Here is a 26422-nt window from a genome sequence, read left to right on the forward strand (position 1 = left end):
GACCTTATCTGCACCATACCTGGTTGTCCAAATTAGGCATAATAATGTGTTAATTCCACGACTATATATATCGGTTGATATCGGTATCATTAATTAAAAAGTTGGACAATATCGGATATCGGCAAAAAGCTATTATCGGACATCTCTAATTTCACCTAATTAGGTTAAAAATATTTTTTGCAAACCAGTAATTATAATCCGCAAATGTGCCGTTGTTGAGTGTCGGTGCTGTCTAGAGCTCAGCAGAGTAACCCTGTAATACTCTTCCATATCAGTAGGTGGCAGCAATTGCTTTGTCAGATGTCTTGAACATGGTTTGTCCATCCATTTTCTACCGCTTGTTCCTTTCGGCGTCGCGGGGCGCGCTGGAGCCTGTCCCAGCTGCATTCGGGCGGAAGGCGGTGTACACCCTGGACAAGTCGCCACCTCATCGCAGGGCCAATCAATCAATGTTTACTTATATAGCCCTAAATCACGAGTGTCTCAAAGGGCTGCACAAGCCACAACGACATCCTTGGCTCAGATCCCACATCAGGGCAAGGAAAAACTCAACCCGATGGGATGACAATGAGAAACCTTGGAGGGTACTGCAGATGTGGGCGACCTGTGCAATGGACGTCGAGTGGATCTAGCATAATTTTGTGAGAGTCCAGTCCATAGTGGATCTAACATAATATTGTGAGAGTCCAGTCCATAGTGGATCTAACATAATATTGTGAGAGTCCAGTCCATAGTGGATCTAACATAATATTGTGAGAGTCCAGTCCATAGTGGATCTAACATAATATTGTGAGAGTCCAGTCCATAGTGGATCTAACATAATATTGTGAGAGTCCAGTCCATAGTGGATCTAGCATAATAGTGGGAGAGTCCAGTCCATAGTGGATCTAACATAATAGTGAGAGTCCAGTCCATAGTGGATCTAACATAATATTGTGAGAGTACAGTCCATAGTGGATATAACATAATAGTGAGAGTCCAGTCCATCGTGGATCTAGCATAATAGTGTGAGAGTCCAGTCCTTAGTGGATCTAACATAAAAGTGTGAGAGTCCAGTCCTTAGTGGATCTAACATAATAGTGTGAGAGTCCAGTCCATAGTGGATCTAGCATAATAGTGTGAGAGTCCAGTCCTTAGTGGATCTAACATAAAAGTGTGAGAGTCCAGTCCTTAGTGGATCTAACATAATAGTGTGAGAGTCCAGTCCATAGTGGATCTAACATAATAGTATGAGAGTCCAGTCCTTAGTGGATCTAACATAATACTGTGAGAGTCCAGTCCATAGTGGATCTAACATAATAGTGTGAGAGTCCAGTCCATAGTGGATCTAGCATAATAGTGTGAGAGCCCAGTCCATAGTGGATCTAACATAATAGTGGGAGTCCAGTCCATAGTGGATCTAGCATAATATTGTGAGAGACCGGTTCATAGTGGATCTAACATAATAGTGTGAGAGTCTAGTCCATAGTGGGGCCAGCAGGAGATCATCTTGAGTGGAGACAGGTCAGCAGCGCAGAGACGTCTCCAACGGATGCACAGATGAGTGGTCCATTTAGTGTTGCCAATCAACCTATCCCCAGGTGCATGACTTTGGAGGTGGGAGGAAGCTAGAGTACCCGGAAGAAACCCACGCAGTCACGGGGAGAACATGCTAAGTCCACACAGAGAGATCCCGAGCCCAGGATTGAACTCAGGACCTTCGTATTGTGAGGCACATTCACTAACCCCTGGTCCACCGTGTCGTGATCACAATATGCAGATGACAGCGGAATGCAGTGTGCAGGTAAAAAGGTATCTAATGCTTAAGCCAAAAATAAACACAAGGCGAGTGCCGCTAAGAAAAGGCATTAAAGCTTAGGGAAGGCTATGCAAAACAAAACTAAAACTGAACTGGCTGCAAAGTAAACAAAAACAGAATGCTGGATGACAGCAAAGACTTACAGCGTGTGGAGCAGCAGACGGCGTCCACAAAGTACATCCGTACATGACAATCAACAACAAAATAGGAGCGTTAGACAAGAACTAAAACACTACACACAGGAAAACACCAAAAAAATAAAAGTAGGTCAGGGTGTGATGTGACAGGTGGTGACAGTACACCTACTTTGAGACAAGAGCTATAGTGATGCATGCTTGGTTATGGTTTAAAGTCATATCCAACAATTGCGACGACTTTTTACTGTCAATATCGGCTGCTGAGTTTCATTTTTTTATGTTTTCTGCTGGTTTTGTGCCTCGGGATTTTTTCAATGTGCCTTGGCTCATAAACGACTGAAAAACACTGATCTACTGTATGTAGAAAAGCAGTGCTGGTTTAATGAAAAATTAAAATTAAAAAAAACATTTACTTACTAGAATATATTGAATATCTCACAGTATCTAAAAAAAATACGAATTTTGAGCCGTGTTTGTTTATACACCAATTTGCAGCGAAATCAATGCTCTTTAATTACCTATAAAATACAGTTGTTCCTTAAACAGTCATTGGAACTCTAACCAAAACAGCAGCACCACATCAACAATCTGCCAGATGAATTTACAGTAAGTGCAAGTTGCGTGCACATTATTTTCGAGACATAAGCGTTCTCGTTGCTGCGGTGTAATAAGTGAGGCCATTTTTATGTGACACGCCATTAGATTAGTTTATTCCTTTATTTGAAACTAGGGGCATCCCAATTCAATGTTGATATCTGGTATCAATCCGATATCAAGGGAGAAAAAACGAGTATTGCATCTAAAATTTCTGATACAAGCAGTCCTGCAGTGTTTAAAACTGGACAGCCAGTTAACATCTAAATGTCCTCCAAAAAGCACATATGTTTGATCTTCTCTTGTATTTTACTGAGGTATTTTACAAAAGGTAAGCATGGTGGTCTATAGGCTACTGGGAGCCCCTGTAATTTTGCCACATTCCTGTGACAATCTTGCGTGTAACTGAAGCATTAAAGTGGAACTATCAAGGACTAGATGCAGGGTGCTCAAACAATCTGTGAGCAGATAGTACTGTATCATCTCTTTCTCTTTATGATGTATCATAATAGGTCGGCAGAACATTCTTTACACATTCTTCACTTAAAGGGAAAAGGGTAGCAGCTACACAACAGCTAAGCTTACAATAGCGCACAAGCTCGACCTAAACATACATAATGAGTGTCCTTAATTGAACAATACTTCTTCTTCTTTTTGTGTCTTTAAAGCATGTGGTTATATGACAGTTTCCCATTTCTTTACACAGTCTTTTGCATTGTCATTGAACTCTGTGAGATCTTTTAAGCTGCACTGGTTGGGTAGCGGGCAGCACGGTGGAAGAGGGGTTAGTGCGTCTGCCTCACAATACGAAGGGCCTGAGTAGTCTTGGGTTCAATCCCGGGCTCGGGATCTTTCTGTGTGGAGTTTGCATGTTCTCCCCGTGACTGCGTGGGTCCCCTCCGGGTACTCCGGCTTCCTCCCACCTCCAAAGACATGCACCTGGGGATAAGTTGATTGGCAACACTAAAATTGTCCCTAGTGTGTGAATGTGAGTGTGAATTGTTGTCTGTCTATCTGTGTTGGCCCTGCGATGAGGTGGAGACTTGTCCAGGGTGTACTCCGCCTTCCGCCCGATTGTAGCTGAGATAGGCTCCAGCGCCCCCCGCGACCCCAAAAGGAAATAAGCGGTAGAAAATGGATGGATGGTTGGGTAGCAGAGGACAGACAAGGCATCGTGTGGTCCTCTTCTCCACATTCGCAGATCATTGGGCCGGTTTTGTAGCCCCATCTGGCCATAGCAGCTTTTGATCGCCCTGTTCCTGTTCTCAGGCGGTTTAGTGTCTTCCACTGGACCCATGGTGTTTCTGACCCGGGGGACAGGTCTTCAGAAGGGGGGATTCCCATGTCAATAGGAGGGGGGTCTTTCTCTAATTTTTGTGTCCATAGCTGGAGTCTGGTTTCTTCCCGAGATGTTGTTAGGGGCTGGACATTGCTGAGGAAGCTTCTCCTTGACTTCAGACGTTGGGCTGAGGGTTCAAGTCCATAGAGGAGGTGGCGTTCATCACTGGTAGATTTTGTGAACTCTACTCGGCCGGCAACGTCCCGTCTCACGTCTGCAGGGGCAATGCCAGCGAGGAGATGTAGGTTGTTCAGGTTGGTAGGCTTCAAGCAACCAGTGATCAAGCGGCAGGTGTTGTTCAGTGCTGGGTCGAGTTTCTTGGCATGGGTTGATCTCTCCCAGACAGGACATGCATACTCCGCCGAGGAATAGCACAGGGCTAAAGCAGTACATCTTAGTGTGTGTGCTGTGGCTCCCCATTTGGAATTTGTCAGTTTCCGTAAGATGTTGTTTCGGGAGCTGACTTTCAGTTTGGTGTTTTTGACGTGTTCCTTGAAGAAGAGGGTGCGGTCCAGGGTTACGCCAAGGTAGACAGGGTTGGTACTTGTGCTTAAAAACCTTGAAAATGCTTAGATTTTAATGTTGTGTTCTCAAGGTTTGAAAAATGCTTGAATTTTGGGTGAAGTGCTTGTAAATGCTTGGAAATGTTCATAATTCTCGGCAGTCTGGCTCCATAGGCTAATTATAAAATAAGAAAAATTAAAATAAGTTTCCTTAAAAATGAAAGCTACACGCTCGATCTGTTGGCTTTGCACGAGCCCTTACATTAGGTTGTTGTCATGCCAGAGCCGTATGTACGGCTCTGTGTCGTACCCCAAGAGGACAGTGGTGCATTGGTCCATCATGCCGGGAGGTTGTCGTTTTAACGAATTGCATGCATGAATTATGATACAAACAAACAAGTAAACAATAATGTTATTTCTTTTAAGGAATGACGTCTACATGAATTATGATACAAACAAACAAGTAAACAATAATTCATGTTATTCCTTGTAAGGAATGATGTATACATGAATGATGATGATACAAACAAACAAGTAAACAATAATTAATGTTATTTCTTTTAAGGAATAACGTCTACATGAAATATGATACAAACAAACAAGTAAACAATAATTCATGTTATTCCATGTAAGGAATGATGTATACATGAATGATGATGATGATGATGATGATACGAACAAACAAGTAAACAACGTTTGCAAACACCAATGACATTGAATAGTCTACAGAAACACTGCTTCATTTTCTATGCCCCATTCAGTTAACGATAACTGTTGGTTCAATGTTAGGCTTAGGTTTTTAGCAGATTTTCCGTACTTTTCCTATAGGCAGCATGTTATACTTTGGTGAAAGAGGGCTAAGTTTTGCACTTCAAATAATTGCCAAAGTTTTGAAAAGTGATTTATATAATGAGTTTTTCAACATTTCAGAAATAACTGGCGATGGGCTTGGTAAAAAGAAATGCCCCTGCTATAATTTCAGTATTTATGGCAGGCCTGGGCAATTATTTGGACTCGGTGGGCCAAATTTAGAGAAAACAATGTGTCTAGGGGCCGGTATATCTGATTTTTAGGAACACTAATACAAAACCTCACAATGTCTGATTGAATGCTTAAAACGTTATGACGTTTTTTACTGAATGAGCAGAGGTGGGTAGAGTAGCCAGAAATTGTACTCAAGTAAGAGTACTGTTACTTTAAAGATTTATTACTCAAGTAAAAGTAAGGAGTAGTCACCCAAATATTTACTTGAGTAAAAGTAAAAAGTATGTTGTGAAAAAACTACTCAAGTACTGAGTAACTGATGAGTAACATACACACTCATATCATATATATATATATATATATATATATATATATATATATATATATATATATATATATATACTGTATATATATACTGTGTATATATACTGTGTATATATATATATATATATATATATATATATATATATATATATATATATATACAGGTAAAAGCCAGTAAATTAGAATATTTTGAAAAACTTGATTTATTTCAGTAATTGCATTCAAAAGGTGTAACTTGTACATTATATTTATTCATTGCACACAGACTGATGCATTCAAATGTTTATTTCATTTAATTTTGATGATTTGAAGTGGCAACAAATGAAAATCCAAAATTCCGTGTGTCACAAAATTAGAATATTACTTAAGGCTAATACAAAAAAGGGATTTTTAGAAATGTTGGCCAACTGAAAAGTATGAAAATGAAAAATATGAGCATGTACAATACTCAATACTTGGTTGGAGCTCCTTTTGCCTCAATTACTGCGTTAATGCGGCGTGGCATGGAGTCGATGAGTTTCTGGCACTGCTCAGGTGTTATGAGAGCCCAGGTTGCTCTGATAGTGGCCTTCAACTCTTCTGCGTTTTTGGGTCTGGCATTCTGCATCTTCCTTTTCACAATACCCCACAGATTTTCTATGGGGCTAAGGTCAGGGGAGTTGGCGGGCCAATTTAGAACAGAAATACCATGGTCCGTAAACCAGGCACGGGTAGATTTTGCGCTGTGTGCATGCGCCAAGTCCTGTTGGAACTTGAAATCTCCATCTCCATAGAGCAGGTCAGCAGCAGGAAGCATGAAGTGCTCTAAAACTTGCTGGTAGACGGCTGCGTTGACCCTGGATCTCAGGAAACAGAGTGGACCGACACCAGCAGATGACATGGCACCCCAAACCATCACTGATGGTGGAAACTTTACACTAGACTTCAGGCAACGTGTATCCTGTGCCTCTCCTGTCTTCCTCCAGACTCTGGGACCTCTATTTCCAAAGGAAATGAAAAATTTGCATGGTTGGGTGATGGTTTGGGGTGCCATGTCATCTGCTGGTGTCGGTCCACTCTGTTTCCTGAGATCCAGGGTCAACGCAGCCGTCTACCAGCAAGTTTTAGAGCACTTCATGCTTCCTGCTGCTGACCTGCTCTATGGAGATGGAGATTTCAAGTTCCAACAGGACTTGGCGCCTGCACACAGCGCAAAATCTACCCGTGCCTGGTTTACGGACCATGGTATTTCTGTTCTAAATTGGCCCGCCAACTCCCCTGACCTTAGCCCCATAGAAAATCTGTGGGGTATTGTGAAAAGGAAGATGCAGAATGCCAGACCCAAAAACGCAGAAGAGTTGAAGGCCACTATCAGAGCAACCTGGGCTCTCATAACACCTGAGCAGTGCCAGAAACTCATCGACTCCATGCCACGCCGCATTAACGCAGTAATTGAGGCAAAAGGAGCTCCAACCAAGTATTGAGTATTGTACATGCTCATATTTTTCATTTTCATACTTTTCAGTTGGCCAACATTTCTAAAAATCCCTTTTTTGTATTAGCCTTAAGTAATATTCTAATTTTGTGACACACGGAATTTTGGATTTTCATTTGTTGCCACTTCAAATCATCAAAATTAAATGAAATAAACATTTGAATGCATCAGTCTGTGTGCAATGAATAAATATAATGTACAAGTTACACCCTTTGAATGCAATTACTGAAATAAATCAAGTTTTTCAAAATATTCTAATTTACTGGCTTTTACCTGTGTGTGTGTATATATATATATATATATATATATATATACATACATATACATTGATGTATACAGTATATCATTTATATGTATTTATTTTGCTGTTTTTGTTTACATGTTAAAGGTGTTTTAATGAATATACATGCATGTTTAACATATAGATTCCTTTCTTTCATGAAGACTAGAATATAAATTGATGTATTACCTGATTCTGATGACTTGCATTGATTGTAATCAGACAGTAGTGATGATAACGTCCACGTTTTCAAATGGAGGAGAAGAAAAGTTCCTCCTTTCTGTCTAATACCACATGAAAGTGGTGGGTTTTTGGCATCTTATTTGTCCAGCTTCCATATTCGTTTTTATACACTTTACAAAAAATATATTGGCGTCAAACTCCGTAGCTTGCTAGCTTGTTTGCGCTGGCTTTCGGAGACTCTTATTTTGAAAGCGCAGGCGCGATGGAGCGGCACTTTTATTGTGAAGACAGGAACGTCCTCATGTGCGATCAGTCTTTAGGCTTTTGACGGGATGTACGGTTGAAATAAAAAAGTATCTTTTTTCCTTCACACTTTTGATTGATTGATTGATTGGAACTTTTATTATTAGATTGCACAGTACAGTACACATTCCGTACAATTGACCACTAAATGGTAACACCCCAATAAGTTTTTCAACTTGTTTAAGTCAGGTCATGTGACCACCTGGCTCTGTTTGATTGGTCCAACGTCACCAGTGACTGCATCTGATTGGTGGAACGAAGTGAAACGTCACCAGTAAGGCAGGCACTTTGAAGGTCTGTCTGACAGACCAAAACAAACAAAGCGTGCATTAACAGATCGATAAAAATTAGTAGCGAGTAGCGAGCTGAATGTAGATAAAAGTAGCGGAGTAAAAGTAGCGTTCCTTCTCTATAAATATACTTAAGTAAAAGTAAAAGTTTGTTGCATTAAAACTACTCTTAGAAGTACAATTTATCCCAAAAGTTACTCAAGTAGATGTAACGGAGTAAATGTAGCGCGTTACTACCCACCTCTGTGAATGAGACACCCAGAATGTGCATGAAAATAAAGAATGTGGGATTTACAATATTAACTATGAATGATAAAACACTGAATATTGACAATATATGAATTATGATCGACACATTTTACAATCAAGCGAAACGCAACAAAAATGCAACAAACACAGCGAAATATGAACGCGGGAAAAAAAACGAAAAAAACCACCTACTATCTGATATATGTGATACATCACTAAGCTTTAGAACGTTGTTGTAAAAATCTCCTTCCGCACCTGTCCCTGACACCCACATTTCAGGCTCTGGAAACACTCTGTGGAAACGCTCCCCACCCACACTGCTTGGTGCCTCGGCTGAGCTGCTGTGACTTAGATGACCATATTAACTAATTAGATTACCATAGTGACTAATTAGATTACCATAGTAACTAGTATATCATGTAAAAGTGCAGATTCCAAGCATTGAAAGACATAGTATAGTTGAAGACTTACGGTCATTAAAAAGCGTCACTGCACATCATAATGGCAGCTACACTTTCCATCTTAAACATGTAAAAAAATTATTTGGGAATGTCCGGCGGGCCAGATTGAAAAGCTTAATGCGGCCCCCGGGCCTTTATTTGCCCAGGTCTGATTTATGGTATGTTATTATTATTTTATGTTTTTTACAACGATCACAACATTTGCGGCAATAAACATCTAAACCCTCATAAACACAACACACTGGACCAGTGTTTTTCAACCTTTTTTGAGTCGAGGCACATTTTTTGCGTTGAAAAAATGTGCAGGCACACCACCAGCAGAAAACATGAAAAAACGAAACTCAGTTGACAGTAAAAAGTCGTTGTCGCAATTGTTGGATATGACTTTAAAGCATAACCAAGCATGCATCAATATAGCTCTTGTCTCAAAGTAGGTGTACTGTCACCACCTGTCACATCACGCCGTGACTTATTTGGACTTTTTTGCTGTTTTCCTGTGTGTAGTATTTTAGTTCTTGTCTTTCGCTCCTATTTTGGTGTCTTTTTCTCTTTTTTTGGTATTTTCCTGTAGCAGTTTCATGTCTTCCTTTGAGCGATATTTCCCGCATCTACTTTGTTTTAGCAATCAAGAATATTTCAGTTGTTTTTAATCCTTCTTTGTGGGGACATTGTTGATTGTCACGTCATGTTTCGGATGTACATTGTGGACGCCGTCTTTGCTCCACAGCAAGTCTTTGCTGTCGTCCAGCATTCTGTTTTTGTTTACTTTGTAGCCAGTTCAGTTTTAGTTTTGTTCTGCATAGCCTTCCCTAAGCTTCAATGCCTTTTCTTAGTGGCACTCACCTTTTGTTTATTTTTGGTTTAAGGATTAGATATCTTTTTACCTGCGCACTGCCTCCCGCTGTTTCCAACGTCTACAAAGCAATTAGCTACCAGCTGCCACCTACTGATATGGAAGAGTATTACATGGTTACTCTGCCGAGCTCTAGACTGCACCGACCACTCAACAACAACAACACATAATTTGCAGACTATAAATACTGGTTTGCAAAAAATATTTTTAACCCAAATAGAGGGATGGAGGTGAAATTAGATAATCTTCCACAGCACACCAGACTGTATCTCACGGGGAAAAACACTGCACTGGACAGTGTATGAGGAGCTACAGTACATGTTGGAAAGAATGCAAATAGCCCCATCTAATGGGGTATTGTCGCCAATTCAAAATCATCACTTCATGCAGACATGCGGTTTATCAGAATCCATTTATGACTCTCTTTGTCTTTCTTTTTGTCTTCCCCTTTGTCATGCAGTCCAAGCAGAGTTCGTCCTACTCGGACAGGGACACCACGGAGGAGGACTCAGAGTCCCTGGAGGACATGGACTTCTTGAGTCGACAGAAGAAGCTGCAGGCGGAGGCAAAGCTGGCACTGGCCATGGCTAAGCCCATGGCCAAGATGCAGGTGGAGGTGGAGAAACAGAATCGCAAAAAGTCGCCGGTGGTCGATCTGGTGAGTGGAAGATGACGTCATGAAAGACTCTGACGGATGATCGTTGTCGTGCTCGTAGTTTCAATATGATGCGACACGACGCAAACTACAAGCTGTCAATGAATGTGTTTTCCTGTTTCAAACAGCCTTTGTGTATCATTCCCTGGTTTGATTGATTGATTGAAGCTTTTATTAGTAGATTGCACAGTACAGTACATATTCCGTACGATTGACCACTAAATGGTAACACCCCAATAAGTTTTTCAACTTGTTTAAAGGGGAACATTATCACCAGACCTATGTAAACGTCAATATATACCTTGATGTTGCAGAAAAAAGACCATATATTTTTTTAACCGATTTCCGAACTCTAAATGGGTGAATTTTGGTGAATTAAACGCCTTTCTATTATTCGCTCTCGGAGCAATGAAGTCACAATGTGACGTCACATCGGGAAGCAATCCGCCATTTTCTCAAACACATTACAAACACCTAGTCAAATCAGCTCTGTTATTTTCCGTTTTTTCGACTGTTTTCCGTACCTTGGAGACATCATGCCTCGTCGGTGTGTTGTCGGAGGGTGTAACAACACGAACAGGGACGGATTCAAGTTGCACCAGTGGCCCAAAGATGCGAAAGTGGCAAAAAATTGGACGTTTGTTCCGCACACTTTACCGACGAAAGCTATGCTACGACAGAGATGGCAAGAATGTGTGGATATCCTGCGACACTCAAAGCAGAAGCATTTCCAACGATAAAGTCAAAGAAATCTACCGCCAGACCCCCATTGAATCTGCCGGAGTGTGTGAGCAATTCAGGGACAAAGGTCCTCGGTAGCACGGCAAGCAATGGCGGCAGTTTGTTCCCGCAGACGAGCGAGCTAAACCCCCTGGATGTCTTGGCTCACACCGTCCCTTATGCCACCGAAGATGATCAAGAGAAGAATATCGACCCTAGCTTCCCTGGCCTGCTGACATCAACTCCAAAACTGGACAGATCAGCTTTCAGGAAAAGATAGCGGATGAGGGTATATCTACAGAATATATTAATTGATGAAAATTGGGCTGTCTGCACTCTCAAAGTGCATGTTGTTGCCAAATGTATTTCATATGCTGTAAACCTAGTTCATAGTTGTTAGTTTCCTTTAATGCCAAACAAACACATACCAATCGTTGGTTAGAAGGCGATCGCCGAATTCGTCCTCGCTTTCTCCCGTGTCGCTGGCTGTCGTGTCGTTTTCGTCAGTTTCGCTTGCATACGGTTCAAACCGATATGGCTCAATAGCTTCAGTTTCTTCTTCAATTTTGTTTTCGCTACCTGCCTCCACACTACAACCATCCGTTTCAATACATGCGTAATCTGTTGAATCACTTAAGCCGCTGAAATCCGAGTCTGAATCCGAGCTAATGTCGCTATAGCTTGCTGTTCTATGCGCCATGTTTGTTTGTGTTGGCATCACTATGTGACGTCACAGGAAAATGGACGGGTGTATATAACGATGGTTAAAATCAGGCACTTTGAAGCTTTTTTAGGGATATTGCGTGATGGGTAAAATTTTGAAAAAAACTTCGAAAAATAAAATAAGCCACTGGGAACTGATTTTTAATGGTTTTAACCCTTCTGAAATTGTGATAATGTTCCTCTTTAAGTCGGGGTCCACGTTAACCAGTTCATGGTATACCTAATGTTGTGACCAAGACTTGAAGAGCTGCTATCCGTGTCATGATGACGTCACAGGGCCCCTCCCTTCCTGTGCACACATTTAGAGGAAGGAAATGGCAATACAAGTCATCATTATTTCATCCGCTTTTTTTCCGGCTGGCTGCTTCTCCAGTAGCACACACACACACACACACACACACACACACTATGTACACACTTTGCATTTCCACGTGGGTTTCCAGCCTTTACTTATTCAGAAAAGTGCAGGGAAGGTTCGGCCGGTTCATCCATAATTCATCCAGCGCAAAGCATGGACTGTGTGTTTAGGAATGTAGCAGTGCTCAGCAGTCGGACAGGATCACCGTCACTTCCTGACTGAACACACCAAGAATATTAAAATGCATCAAGGCCACAGCTCTCGAAAGCATCCTCAATAATACAAAGCTATCACGCTGAAATGTATAACATGCGCTAGATGCGTTTTTTTCTCCCCCACTTTGACTAGCATTGTAAAAAGTCAATAATGCATACATTTTAAGCACATACTTCCTATGAAGAAGCTGTTAAGGTGTATAATCGGTTGCTGATTCCATTTAGGCTCATTAGGCCTTGGCGGAGGTCTGCATTGTAGCGAGTGCTGTCGTCGTCGTTGTGACAGTAACAAAGCGCCAAACAAGTTGTAAAAAAATACTAGGGATACATTTCAGTCTTCCATAAAAATGATAATGTTTCTCTTTTTATGAATATAAAGTCATAATTTAACAAACAAATGTCAAAAAATCCAAAGTCAAACAACAAACAAAAGCTTCTTTCAATCTCGAGGGACATTGTCTTTTATTCTGGACGTTTTCTTGCTAAATAATGACTTTTCTGCATAGTAGAACAAATGTAATCTTCTAAAACCATTTCATTCATTATTTCAGGCAATGACATTAAAAAAAAAGTACAAAGTTGACAACACATAATATAAATTAATATAGTGCAAAAAGTAATGTACAGTATGTAATGCATGATTACAATGACATGAAGATTAATAATAATAATAGATTGTATTTGTAAAAAGCACTTTACATACCCCAGTGACTTTGATCTGATAACATGCACAGAAGTTGACACAAACAGGTTTGAATGGCTAATGAAGGTTCCAATCGTCACCTGTGACATGTTTGTTTGTAATTAATGTGTGTATAAAAGGTCAGTGAGTTTCTGGGCTTCTGACAGACCATTGCATCTTTCATCCAGTGCTGCACAGATGTTTCTGGATTCTGAGTCATGGGGAAGGCAAAATAATTGTCGAAGGATCTGCGAGAAAAGGTAATTGAACTGCATAAAACAGGAAAGGGGTATAAAAAGATATCCAAGGAATTGAGGATGCCAATCAGCAGTGTTCAAACGCTGATTAAGAAGTGGAAAATTAGGGATTCAGGTAGACCAGCAAAGATTTCAGCTACAACAGCCAGGAAAATTGTTCGAGATGCAAAGAAAAATCCACAAATAACTTCAGCTGAAATACAGGACCCTCTGAAAAAAATGTGGTATGGCTGTTTCAAGATGCACAATAAGGAGGCACTTGAAGAAAAATGGGCTGCATGGTCGAGTCGCCAGAAGAAAGCCATTTCTGCGCAAATGTCACAAAGTATCCCGCTTACATTACGCCCAAACAGCACAGAGACAAGCCTCAAAACTTCTGGAACAAAGTAATTTGGAGTGATGAGACCAAAATTGAACTTTTTAGCCACTCGACCATGTAGCAAATTTTTCTTCAAGTGCCTCCTTATTGTGCATCTTGAAACAGCCACACCACAATTTTTCAGAGAGTCCTGTATTTCAGCTGAAGTTATTTGTGGATTTTTCTATGCATCTCGAACAATTTTCCTGGCAGTTGTGGCTGAAATCTTTGCTGGTCTACCTGAATCCCTCATTTTCCACTTCTTAATCAGCGTTTGAACACTGCTGATTGGCATTCTCAATTCCTTGGATATCTTTTTATACCCCTTTCCTGTTTTATGCAGTTCAATTACCTTTTCTCGCAGATCCTTTGACAATTAATTTGCCTTCCCCATGACTCTGAATCCAGAAACATCTGTGCAGCACTGGATTAAAAAGATGCAATGGTCTGTCAGAAGCCCAGAAACTCACTGACACACACATTAATTACAAACAAGCAGGTCACAGGTGAGGATTGGAACCTTCATTAGCCATTCAAACCTGTTTGTGTCAACTTTTGTGCATGTTATCAAATCAAAGTCACTGGGGTATGTCAACTTTTGATCAGGGTCATTTGGGTACTTTATTTTGTCATTTTGATTTAAAAAGAGTAAACACAGTTGTTTGCCAATAAATAGCTTCACACAACCATTAAGCATGAGTGGAAGAAAGGTTTTTGGGTTATCATTCATATTCTCTGAAGAATGGCCGAGAAATCATAAATTCTCCCAGGGTATGTAAACTTATGAGCACAACTGTATAGAGCAACACTACCATCACTCTTTGTAATTTGACAGACATGCAACGGCACCCACCGAAAAGGGATACGGGAAAAAAGCAAGAATGCGTATACATGTCCCGCCCCTAATTTACGATCAATTTATATGTTGGTTATATATGTTGGTTAAATAGTCCAAGTTTCAACAGCCGACCATGAGATTAGCTCCATCTTGCCTGGGTATATTTTGTCTTCCGAAGCCTTTTCTGGTGTGTTATGTCCCTTATTCCACAGTGAGTTCTTTTGCACCTGTGTCCCACAGTTGAGATAGTCCAAACAACTTGTCATGTTTTTGATAGTTTCCCATCAACACATTTTTTTACCGCAAGGTTGAACTCTCTTAGGCGGATTTCTCCGCTCACGTTGTCCCACAGTTTCACCCCCGCTATAGATAACGTTTGAGCCTCGAATGTGGAATTCACCATCTTATGTTTGAATTTCAGGACACCCCTGAGTTCATGTGGACCATCTCTGAGTGAAAACAGACTCTATATATTTGCAGGTAGAGCTCTTTGTGAGGCCATAAACATAACTTGAAGGCTACTGTATTGGATGTAGTTTAAGAAAATGACTCATTATGAACAGATCATTGGTATGAGTTCTATATGCGGCATAATGTATAATTCTAATTGCTTTTTTCTGGAGCTTAAATAGTGGTTCAATAGTATCCCTGTAGGTGTGCCCCCAAAGTTCAGTACAATTCTGTAAATGCAGCAATAAAAGAGCTAAGTAAATCGGTTTAAGTGAATTTTGATTTAGTAATTTCTGCATTTTCCACAAACTGGTTACACTCTTAGCCAATTTAGACTGTACTGCTTTCACATGTGGTTTCCAAGTCACTAGAGCGTCTATCTTAACCCCCAAGACCTTGTGTTCATTTACGTCCCGCTAACTTCTATGTGTATGTTTTTTTCCAGTCCCCTTCTCGCAAAGAGGATATAGTTTGTTTTTGAGAGATTTAGTGATAATTTATTCATTAAAAACCACAAATGAATTTTTGACAATCCATTTGTACAATTTTCATTGTAAACTTTTTTAAGACGTTATTCTTGTAAAATTACAACTTAAGTTTTACAATATTACAACTTTTTTCTGCGTATATAACCACTTTATACCATACTAATTATTGCCTGACATTACAAATATAGTCTCGCAAAATTGTGACTTCATCGTATTTTTCATGTAGTATTTCAAATGAAATCTTGTGAAAACATTGCGTGATTCTTGTAATTATATGCCTTCATTTTTGTAAAGTTTAGTTATTTATTTTGACCCTAATACTTCTTTATATTAGTTAGTGTTAGGGTTGTACGGTATACCGGTATTCGTATAGTACCGCGATACTAATGAATCATATTCGGTACTGTACCGCCTCTGAAAAGTACCGGTATTAATATTTTTTTGGCATCACAAAAATGTAAAATTTATATTATGTTTATAAAGTCAGGAAATATGTCCCTAGACACATGAGGACTTTGAATATGACCAATGTATGATCCTGTAACTACTTGGTATCGGACTGATACCTAAATGTGTGGTATCATCCAAAACTAATGTAAAGTATCAGAGAAGAATAAGTGATTATTACATTTTAACAGAAGTGTAGATAGAACATGTTAAAAGAGAAAGTAAGCAGATATTAACAGTAAATGAACAAGTAGATTAATAATTCATTTTCTACCACTTGTCTTTAATAATGTAGACAAAATAATAGGTAAATAAATGACACAATATGTTACTGCATATGTCAGCAGACTATTTAAGAGCCTTTGTTTGTTTACTTACTACTAAAAGACAAGTTGTCTAGTATGTTCACTATTTCATTTAATGACTTAATTGCAATAAGAAACATATGTTTAATGTACCCTAAGATTTTTTGTGGTCTCCTTCATTGAGAAAAGTACTCAAAAGTACCAAAATAATTTTGGTATCGGGACAACATGTATCATGTCAATACAACACAATACAATACAACAGGTGTAGTTAGTCTGAATTGTTGTCAAACAGAAACTGACTGAACTGAACCCATGACCAAGTTATTGCTACTGTGTTGTGTTACTGTTACCGTGTATACAAAAATAATGAAGTCACTGATTCTGTAGTGGTTCACTTAGCTGACTTCCACGCAGCCACTGTGGAATCTCTTCTCACTAATGAACAGGGTCAGTGAACCATTGCACAATCGTTACTCCTCCCCTCGTTTATCGCTGTTAATTGGTTTCGGACTGTGGTAAATACATTTCCACGAGGAAGGAATTATTAACTACAAATCAATTATTTTTATGAAGCATAAGACAATCCGTTTATGACCCTCTAAGTACGGTTTTTAACATCATGAGAGCGTTCTAGACGTGAAATACCACCCAGGTAGTGGCCAATACTACTGTCATAGTGATATTTATAGTTCATTTAGCCATTTTATGCTGTAAAATGCTTCATTTAGACCAAAAATACGTGCAATATGCTTTTACAGTTTTTTTCCAATTGCTTACACACTAAATTTTACATTTTCACACAATTAACAAAAGTCTACAGACAGTAAACAAAACCACTGTGTAGATTTGCCTAACAATAGGCATAGACTCTGCGTCAGTTTTTGTGACATATTCCACACAATGCTTTACACACAGCTTCCCATCTTGCACATGTGAGATACTAAGGCCTGATCCAGCTAGACGGGCAGGTGATGATTAGAATCACTAACTGAGGCTTCTGAGTAGGTTCTTTCATAGAGTGGCTGTTGCCTAAGTCTGCACATGCAGCCTATACTCTATGCCAGTGGTTCTTAACCTTGTTGGAGGTACCGAACCCCACCAGTTTCATATGCGCATTCACCGAACCCTTCTTTAGTGAAAAATAAAATGTTTTTTTTCAAATTCAAGACAAAGTTATATGTTTTTGGTAACACTTTAGTATGGGGAACATATTCTAAGTAACAAAGACTTAATTTAGAGCTATTTGGTTAGGGCCAGGGTTAGAGGGTTAGGGTTATAATAATGCAATGCCGAATAAGGCATTAATATGTACTTAATAATGACTAGTTAAGAGCCAATATGTTACTAATTTGCATGTTAATAAGCAACTAATTAATGGTGAATATGTATCTAAAGTGTTACCATGTTTTATTACTGGTGCACAAAATGAACCGTACATGAACATCACCTTGTTCAAAGAACAAAACCAACACAGTGCATAAACTCACAACAAATTACACACCTGCAAATCAGTCTGACTTCTGCTGTTGCCGTATCCGTAATACGCCGATAGGGAGAAGTTTTTATTTACACGATGAGTCGGGTGTGTCTTGACCTCTGCTGAACCCCTGAGCCTGACTCACCGAACCCAGGTTAAGAACCACTGCTCTATGCTGTCATTTTTATTTATCTCATTTTTTCAAACCTTTTTATTTGTCTCAGATTGTAATTTATACTGCATGTCATGGTTGACTACTGTGATGTGTTACTTTACCTGACTGTGGTCAAAAATACATATTTGCAGTTTTCAGCATCATTGTTGAGCACTTCTTGAAAAGATTACAGGATATTTTTACTTTGAATGAATGAAGGAATGAATGAAATAAGTTTATTTTGGTCATATAATCAACCATCAACCATTTTGTGTGACTAGTTTCCAGGGTGTACCCCGCCTTCCGCCCGATTGTAGCTGAGATAGGCTCCAGCGCCCCCCGCGACCCCAAAGGGAATAAGCGGTAGAAAATGGATGGATGGATAGTTTAACAGTACAGATTATACATATTTAACAATCATACACATTTACACACAAAAAGAAAAAGAATGACCGAAAAAGGAATAGGCTGAAGCCAAAGCTTATATTTACCTATCCTATACATTCACTGAAAATTAGATTGCCTGGAACATCAACGTTAAACAAATCAATGGGATGAAAGTAATCGTTGCTATATTTTATCATTTTCAATTATTTCACCTTTCAAGATTTTCTTAAACCTTAACAAAGAACTACATGTCTTCAACTCATCACTGAGCTTGTTCCACCATTTAACTCCTAAAACTGAAATACATTTTTATTTTATATTCCTTCTTACTTTACCTATTTCAAAAATCAATATCCCCCATAAATTATAGTTTTCTCCTCTTAATTGAAATAACCTAAGAATACAAGCTGGAAGGCTGTTGTTCTTTACTCCAAACATAATTTCCATTGTTTTTAAAAGAACAATATCTGAAAATTTTCACACATTAGAACGTATAAATAATGGATTGGTATGTTCATAGAAGCACGCTTTGTGTATTATTATAATGACCCTTTTTTGAAGTTTAATTATTGGGTCTATGTTTGTTCTATAAACATTTCCCCAAACTTCAACACAATATGTTAAATATGGAAAAATAAAAGAATAATATAACATATGCAGACATGTCTTATTCAGTATGTGTCTTACTTTAGAAAGAATAGCAATGGATTTGGATATTTTCCCCTTTATATATTCAATATGCGGTTTCCAACATAATTTATGATTAATTATTATTCCCAAGAATTTAGTTTCATACACTCTATCAATTTCCACTTTCTCTTTAGGTCAGTGGTTCTTAACCTTGTTGGAGGTACCGAACCCCACCAGTTTCGTATGCGCATTCACCGAACCCTTCTTTTTTTTTCAAATTCAAGAAAGTTATTATATGTTTTTGGTAACACTTTAGTATGGGGAACATATTTTAAGTAACAAAGACTTAATTTAAAGTTTTTTAGACACTAGGGGAACATAATCTAAGTAAGAAATACTTAATTTAGAGTTATTTGGTTAGGGTTTGGGTTAGGGTTAGAGGGTTAGGGCCAGGGTTAGAGGGTTAGGGTTATAATAAGGCCATGCCTTAATAAGTACTTAATAATGACTAGTTAAGAGCCAATATGTTACTAATTTGCATGTTAATAAACAACTAATTAATGGTGAATATGTTCCCCATACTAAAGTGTTACCATGTTTTTTTTACTGGTGCATAAAAGGAACCGTGCATGAACATCACCTTGTTCAAACAACAAAACCAACACATAAACGCATAAACGCATAAACTCACAACAAATTACACACCTGCAAATCAGTCTGACTTCCGTATCCGTAATACGCCGATAGGGAGAAGTTTTTATTTACACGATGAGTCGGGTGTGTTTTGACCTCCGCCAAATCCCTGAGGCCGACTCACCGAACCCCTAGGGTTCAATCGAACCCAGGTTAAGAACCACTGCTTTAGGTCCTTACGTATAGGTCCACTTCAAAATAAACAATGACCATTGGTATGGATTTGCCAATATATTTTGTCAAGTTACAGTAATCATTCATCACGTATGCTAAAAAGGTCGGGCAAAATGCCCCAAACATGTGAATACTTATAGTAAAATAGGGTTTTTTACAAATGTGTTTTGTACTTATCACTGTTCTGGGTAACTCACTTCAGTGGTGTCTTATCATGGGAAGTCTGCATTTTTACAAATGCTTGCTTTATTTTGATGAATGGGCATTTGTTTTGACCGAAGTGTGTCATTTTGCAAATAATCTAGGAATTAAGAAAATCGAAGTGAATTCTATTTATATAGCGCTTTTAAATAGTGAAACCCAATTTCTAAGTTACATTTAAACCAGTGTGGGTGGCACTGGGAGCAGGTGGGTAAAGTGTCTTGCCCACGGACACGACGGCAGTGACTAGGATGGCGGGAGCGGGAATCGAACCCGGAACCCTCGGGTTGCTGGCACGGCCAATCTACCAACCGAACTGTGCCGCCCAATGAATGTTGTGTTTGGAAAAGGGTGTAAATTCTTTTAAAAAAAGAGACCGTAAAATTAAATTGTCTGAAAGCAAATGGAAAAAAACTGTAAAAAAATAGAGTGAAGCCACAAACTAGAGAGAGAGAGAGTCATGTTTAGTTCCTCTCTGTGGCATCAAGTCATTGTTGGTTGATGTCGTATTGTGCTGTATCATATTTTTGGTGACATGATCATCTCATGACAGAAACTCCACAGACGTGTCAGCAGGCTTACACCCTTGCGTGAGAATTGACAATTACGTTGCCTTTTTTTAATTGTTCGACATATATATATGTATATATATATATATATATATATACCTCTCTGGTTGTCACAAAGAGAAACTGCCAAAGTGAAAGTAAAAATAAAATAAAAAGTGCACATAAATATTTCCATTGCCACATGTGTATTTTCCTTACCTGCTTCTTTGTGTAGCTGCAAACTGGAGGAAAAGCATTGCTGCCCTCTAGTGCTCGGTTTAGAACATGACGGTGTCACTGAGTTCATATGCAGTTCATGTTATTGGACTTAGACTTCCTTTTATTGTCATTCGAATTTGAATTTAACAGTACAGATAAGGACGACATTTTGTTGCATTAGCTGGTTGTAGTGCAGGATAAAAGAGCAATAAGGTGCAGATATAAATAAATAGATTACTGTACAGATAAATATATTGCACTTTTGCATATGCATCCACGTTTAAGGATGTATGTTATATTGTCTTTATATTCCAGCCAGTTAATCCATTTTTGGGAGGGAATTGAGGGGAGTATTATGATGCGTTCAAGAGTATTATGACCTGAGGGAAGAAGCTGTTACAGAACCTGGAGGTTCTGCTGCGGAGGCTGCGGAACCTCTTTCTTGAGTCCAGTTTTAGAACATACTCATAATCTGTTTATGCAATCAAAGTTGCTCAAATGTGATGATCTTACTATATTGCCAAAAGTATTTGGCCACCCATCCAAATGATGAGAATCAGGTGTCCTACTCACTTGGCCCGGTGTATCAAGTCAAGCACTTAGGCATGGAGACTGTTTCTACAAACATTTGTGAAAGAATGGGCCACTCAGTGATTTCCAGCGTGGAACTGTCTTAGGATGCCACCTGTGCAACGAATCCAGTCGTGAAATTTCCAAAGTCAACTTTATTATAAGAAAAGTGAAGAGTTTGGGAACAACAGCAACTCAGCCACCAAGTGGTAGGCCACGAGTTTACGTGGCCTACCACTTGAGAGACAGAGAGGGGTCAGCGGATGCTGAAGCGCATAGTGCAAAGACTTTCTGCACAGTCAGTTGCTACAGAGCTCCAAATGTCATGTTAGCTCACGTACAGTACGCAGAGAGCTTCATGGAATGGGTTTCCATGGCTGAGCAGCTGCATCTAAGCCATACATCACCAAATCCAATGCAAAGCGTGGGTTGCAGTGGTGTAAAGCAAGTCGCCACTGGACTCTAGAGCAGTGGAGACACCTTCTCTGGAGTGATGAATCACACTTTTCCATCTGGCAATCTGATGGACCAGTCTGGGTTTGGAGGTTGCCAGGAGAACGCTACATTTCGGACTGCATTGTGCCAAGTGTGACATTTGGTGGAGGAGGAATTATGGTGTGGGGTTGTTTTTAAGGAGTTGGGCTTGGCCCCTTAGTTCCAGTGAAAGTAACTTTGAATGCTCCAGGATACCAAAACATTTTGGACAATTCCATGAGATTGCACTTCCAGTTCATATGTGACTCAAGGCAGGTGGCCAAATACTTTTGGCAATATTGTGTATAATACATCAATAATCTTTAACAAATGATTGATGCCTAATCTACAATGTTTTTTATAAGACGAGTGCAGACTCATAACTTGAGAGGCTTTGGATATTTCTCATTGCCGAGAGCTCAAACCACTCGTAAACGTTTTTGTGTGTCTGTATGCGGAGTAAAACTATGTTTTTGTGTGTCTGTATGAAGAGTAAAACTATGTTTTTGTGAGTCTGTATGCGGAGTAAAACTATGTTTTTGTGTGTCTGGATGCGGAGTAAAAGTATATTTTTGTGTGTCTGTATGCGGAGTAAAAGTATGTTTTTGTGAGTCTGTATGCGGAGTAAAACTATGTTTTTGTGTGTCTGTATGCGGAGTAAAAGTATGTTTTTGTGAGTCTGTATGCGTAGTAAAACTATGTTTTTGTGTGTCTGTATGCGGAGTAAAACTATGTTTTTGTGTGTCTGTATGCGGAGTAAAACTATGTTTTTGTGAGTCTGTATGCGGGGTAAAACTATATTTTTGTGTGTCTGTATGCGGAATAAAACTATGTTTTTGTGTGTCTGTATGCGGAGTAAAACTATGTTTTTGTGAGTCTGTATGCGGTGTAAAACTATGTTTTTGTGTGTCTGAATGCGGAGTAAAACTATGTTTTTGTGTGTCTGTATGCGGAGTAAAACTATGTTTTTGTGTGTCTGTATGCGGAGTAAAACTGTTTTTGTGAGTCTGTATGCGGAATAAAACTATTTTTTTGTGTGTCTGTATGCGGAGTAAAACTATGTTTTTGTGAGTCTGTATGCGGTGTAAAACTATGTTTTTGTGTGTCTGTATGCGGAGTAAAACTATGTTTTTGTGTGTCTGTATGCGGAGTAAAACTATGTTTTTGTGTGTCTGTATGCGGAGGAAAACTATGTTTTTGTGAGTCTGTATGCTGAGTAAAACTATGTTTTTGTAAGTCTGTATGCGGAGTAAAACTATATTTTTGTGTGTCTGTATGCGGAGTAAAACTATGTTTTTGTGTGTCTGTATGCGGAGTAAAACTATGTTTTTGTGAGTCTGTATGTGGAGTAAAACTATGTTTTTGTGAGTCTGTATGCGGAGTAAAACTATGTTTTTGTGTGTCTGTATGCGGAGTAAAAGTATGTTTTTGTGAGTCTGTATGCGGAGTAAAAGTATGTTTTTGTGAGTCTGAATGCGGAGTAAAACTATGGAACAAACTGGACTTACATCACAAGCAATGCCAAACTATTAATGGATTTAAAGTATTATACAAACATGGGGTCTGGTTCAAATATAGAGATGAGGGTCTTTAATATAACCTGCTGCTGTACTCTGTCTCAAAGTGTTAACATGTGCTCAATGTGTCCTTACCATTATTGCTATGTTGTCTATTACCATTGTTGCTATGTTGTCTATTACCATTGTTGCTATGTTGTCTATTACCATTATTGCTATGTTGTCTATTACCATTGTTGCTATGTTGTCTATTACCATTGTTGGTATTTTGTCTATTACCATTATTGTTATGTTGTCTATTACCATTGTTGGTATTTTGTCTATTACCATTTTTGCTATTTTGTCTATTACCATTGTTAATATTTTATTTTGTCTATTACCATTGTTGCTATGTTGTCTATTACCATTGTTGCTATGTTGTCTATTACCATTATTGCTATGTTGTCTATTACCATTGTTGGTATTTTGTCTATTACCATTTTTGCTATTTTGTCTATTACCATTATTGCTATGTTGTCTATTACCATTGTTGCTATGTTGTCTATTACCATTGTTGGTATGTTGTATATTACCATTGTTGGTATTTTGTCTATTACCATTGTTGGTATTTTGTCTATTACCATTATTGCTATGTTGTCTATTATCATTATTGCTATGTTGTCTATTACCATTGTTGGTATTTTGTCTATTACCGTTATTGCTATTTTGTCTATTACCATTACTGCTATGTTGTCTATTACAATTGTTGGTATTTTGTCTATTACCATTGTTGGTATTTTTTCTATTACCATTATTGCTATGTTGTCTATTACCATTGTTGCTATGTTGTCTATTACCATTGTTGGTATGTTGTATATTACCATTGTTGGTATTTTGTCTATTACCATTGTTGGTATTTTGTCTATTACCATTGTTGCTATGTTGTCTATTATCATTATTGCTATGTTGTCTATTACCATTATTGCTATGTTGTCTATTACCATTGTTGGTATGTTGTCTATTACCATTGTTGCTATGTTGTCTATTACCATTGTTGGTATGTTGTCTATTACCATAATTGCTATGTTGTCTATTTCCATTGTTGGTATTTCGTCTATTACCATTGTTGGTATTTTGTCTATTACCATTATTGCTATGTTGTCTATTACCATTGTTGCTATGTTGTCTATTACCATTGTTGGTATGTTGTCTATTACCATTGTTGGTATTTCGTCTATTACCATTGTTGGTATTTTGTCTATTACCATTATTGCTATGTTGTCTATTATCATTATTGCTATGTTGTCTATTACCATTGTTGGTATTTTGTCTATTACCGTTATTGCTATTTTGTCTATTACCATTACTGCTATGTTGTCTATTACAATTGTTGGTATTTTGTCTATTACCATTGTTGGTATTTTTTCTATTACCATTATTGCTATGTTGTCTATTACCATTGTTGCTATGTTGTCTATTACCATTGTTGGTATGTTGTATATTACCATTGTTGGTATTTTGTCTATTACCATTGTTGGTATTTTGTCTATTACCATTGTTGCTATGTTGTCTATTATCATTATTGCTATGTTGTCTATTACCATTATTGCTATGTTGTCTATTACCATTGTTGGTATGTTGTCTATTACCATTGTTGCTATGTTGTCTATTACCATTGTTGGTATGTTGTCTATTACCATAATTGCTATGTTGTCTATTTCCATTGTTGGTATTTCGTCTATTACCATTGTTGGTATTTTGTCTATTACCATTATTGCTATGTTGTCTATTACCATTGTTGCTATGTTGTCTATTACCATTGTTGGTATGTTGTCTATTACCATTGTTGGTATTTCGTCTATTACCATTGTTGGTATTTTGTCTATTACCATTATTGCTATGTTGTCTATTATCATTATTGCTATGTTGTCTATTACCATTGTTGGTATTTTGTCTATTACCGTTATTGCTATTTTGTCTATTACCATTGTTAATATTTTATTTTGTCTATTACCATTACTGCTATGTTGTCTATTACAATTGTTGGTATTTTGTCTATTACCGTTGTTGGTATTTTGTCTATTACCATTGTTGCTATGTTGTCTATTATCATTATTGCTATGTTGTCTATTACCATTGTTGCTATGTTGTCTATTACCATTGTTGGTATGTTGTCTATTACCATTATTGCTATGTTGTCTATTACCATTGTTGGTATTTTGTCTATTACCATTATTGCTATATTGTCTATTACCATTATTGCTATGTTGTCTATTACTATTGTTGGTATGTTGTCCATTACCATTGTTGCTATGTTGTCTATTACCATTGTTGCTATGTTGTCTATTACCATTGTTGGTATGTTGTCTATTACCATTGTTGGTATGTTGTCTATTACCATTGTTGGTATTTTGTCTATTACCATTGTTGGTATGTTCATTCTTCCTACATTGTTGATACAAATTATTGTTAGAGTCACATTGTAATAATTATTGTTACCTGTGGCAATGCCACTATGATACAACATTTTTAAACAAAGTAAGAGTGAGACTCATGTGAATAATCACTGAATGGAGAACTGGGGGTGGGATGAAATCAATTATCTTCTTCCCACTCCCTTTCAGGCAAAAGTGGACCATCATGCTTACATACTGTACATTACCTTTTGCATTATATTATATATATTGTTTTATGTCATTGCCTGAAATGAATGAATAAGTGAAAAATGAAAGCGTTTACATGAAATAATTTTCGATATACAGTACTTAATAAAGGTTTGATTTCCACTTCCTGACAGGAAAAAGACACAGAGTCATTTTAAACTCACACATGTTGTTTCCTTTCTCCGTCAGCTTCCACACATGCCTCACATCAGTGAATGTCTGATGAAAAGAAGCCTGAAGCCCAACGACCTGAGGGACATGACCTTGGGACAGCTCCAGGTTATAGTCAACGATCTGCACTCCCAGATTGAGAGTGAGTTGAACACACACACGCTGATATTTACCACACTATTGGAGAACTGTACCAGATACCTTATTTGGCCAACTATTATTAAAACCTGTAAAAAGACAATATATACAGTACAGGCCACAAGTTTGTTTCATCTGACATCACATGGACAAAGA

At 38.3% G+C, this 26422-nt stretch overlaps 1 protein-coding gene across 6 annotated transcripts in view; it reads left to right on the top strand.

The window, feature by feature from the left end:
* Nucleotides 1-26422, top strand: part of schip1 (schwannomin interacting protein 1) — a 797934-nt gene that overhangs the window by 763249 nt on the left and 8263 nt on the right. For all 6 annotated transcript variants that reach the window (XM_061973019.1, XM_061973020.1, XM_061973021.2 and 3 more), the window contains 2 exons: nt 10233-10430; nt 26147-26270. In XM_061973019.1, the coding sequence (XP_061829003.1) occupies nt 10233-10430; nt 26147-26270 (322 nt within the window). The remainder of the gene's footprint in view (nt 1-10232; nt 10431-26146; nt 26271-26422) is intronic.

This window comes from Nerophis lumbriciformis, linkage group LG17 (genome assembly GCF_033978685.3).
Source record: "Nerophis lumbriciformis linkage group LG17, RoL_Nlum_v2.1, whole genome shotgun sequence".
Taxonomy (NCBI): Eukaryota; Metazoa; Chordata; class Actinopteri; order Syngnathiformes; family Syngnathidae; genus Nerophis; species Nerophis lumbriciformis.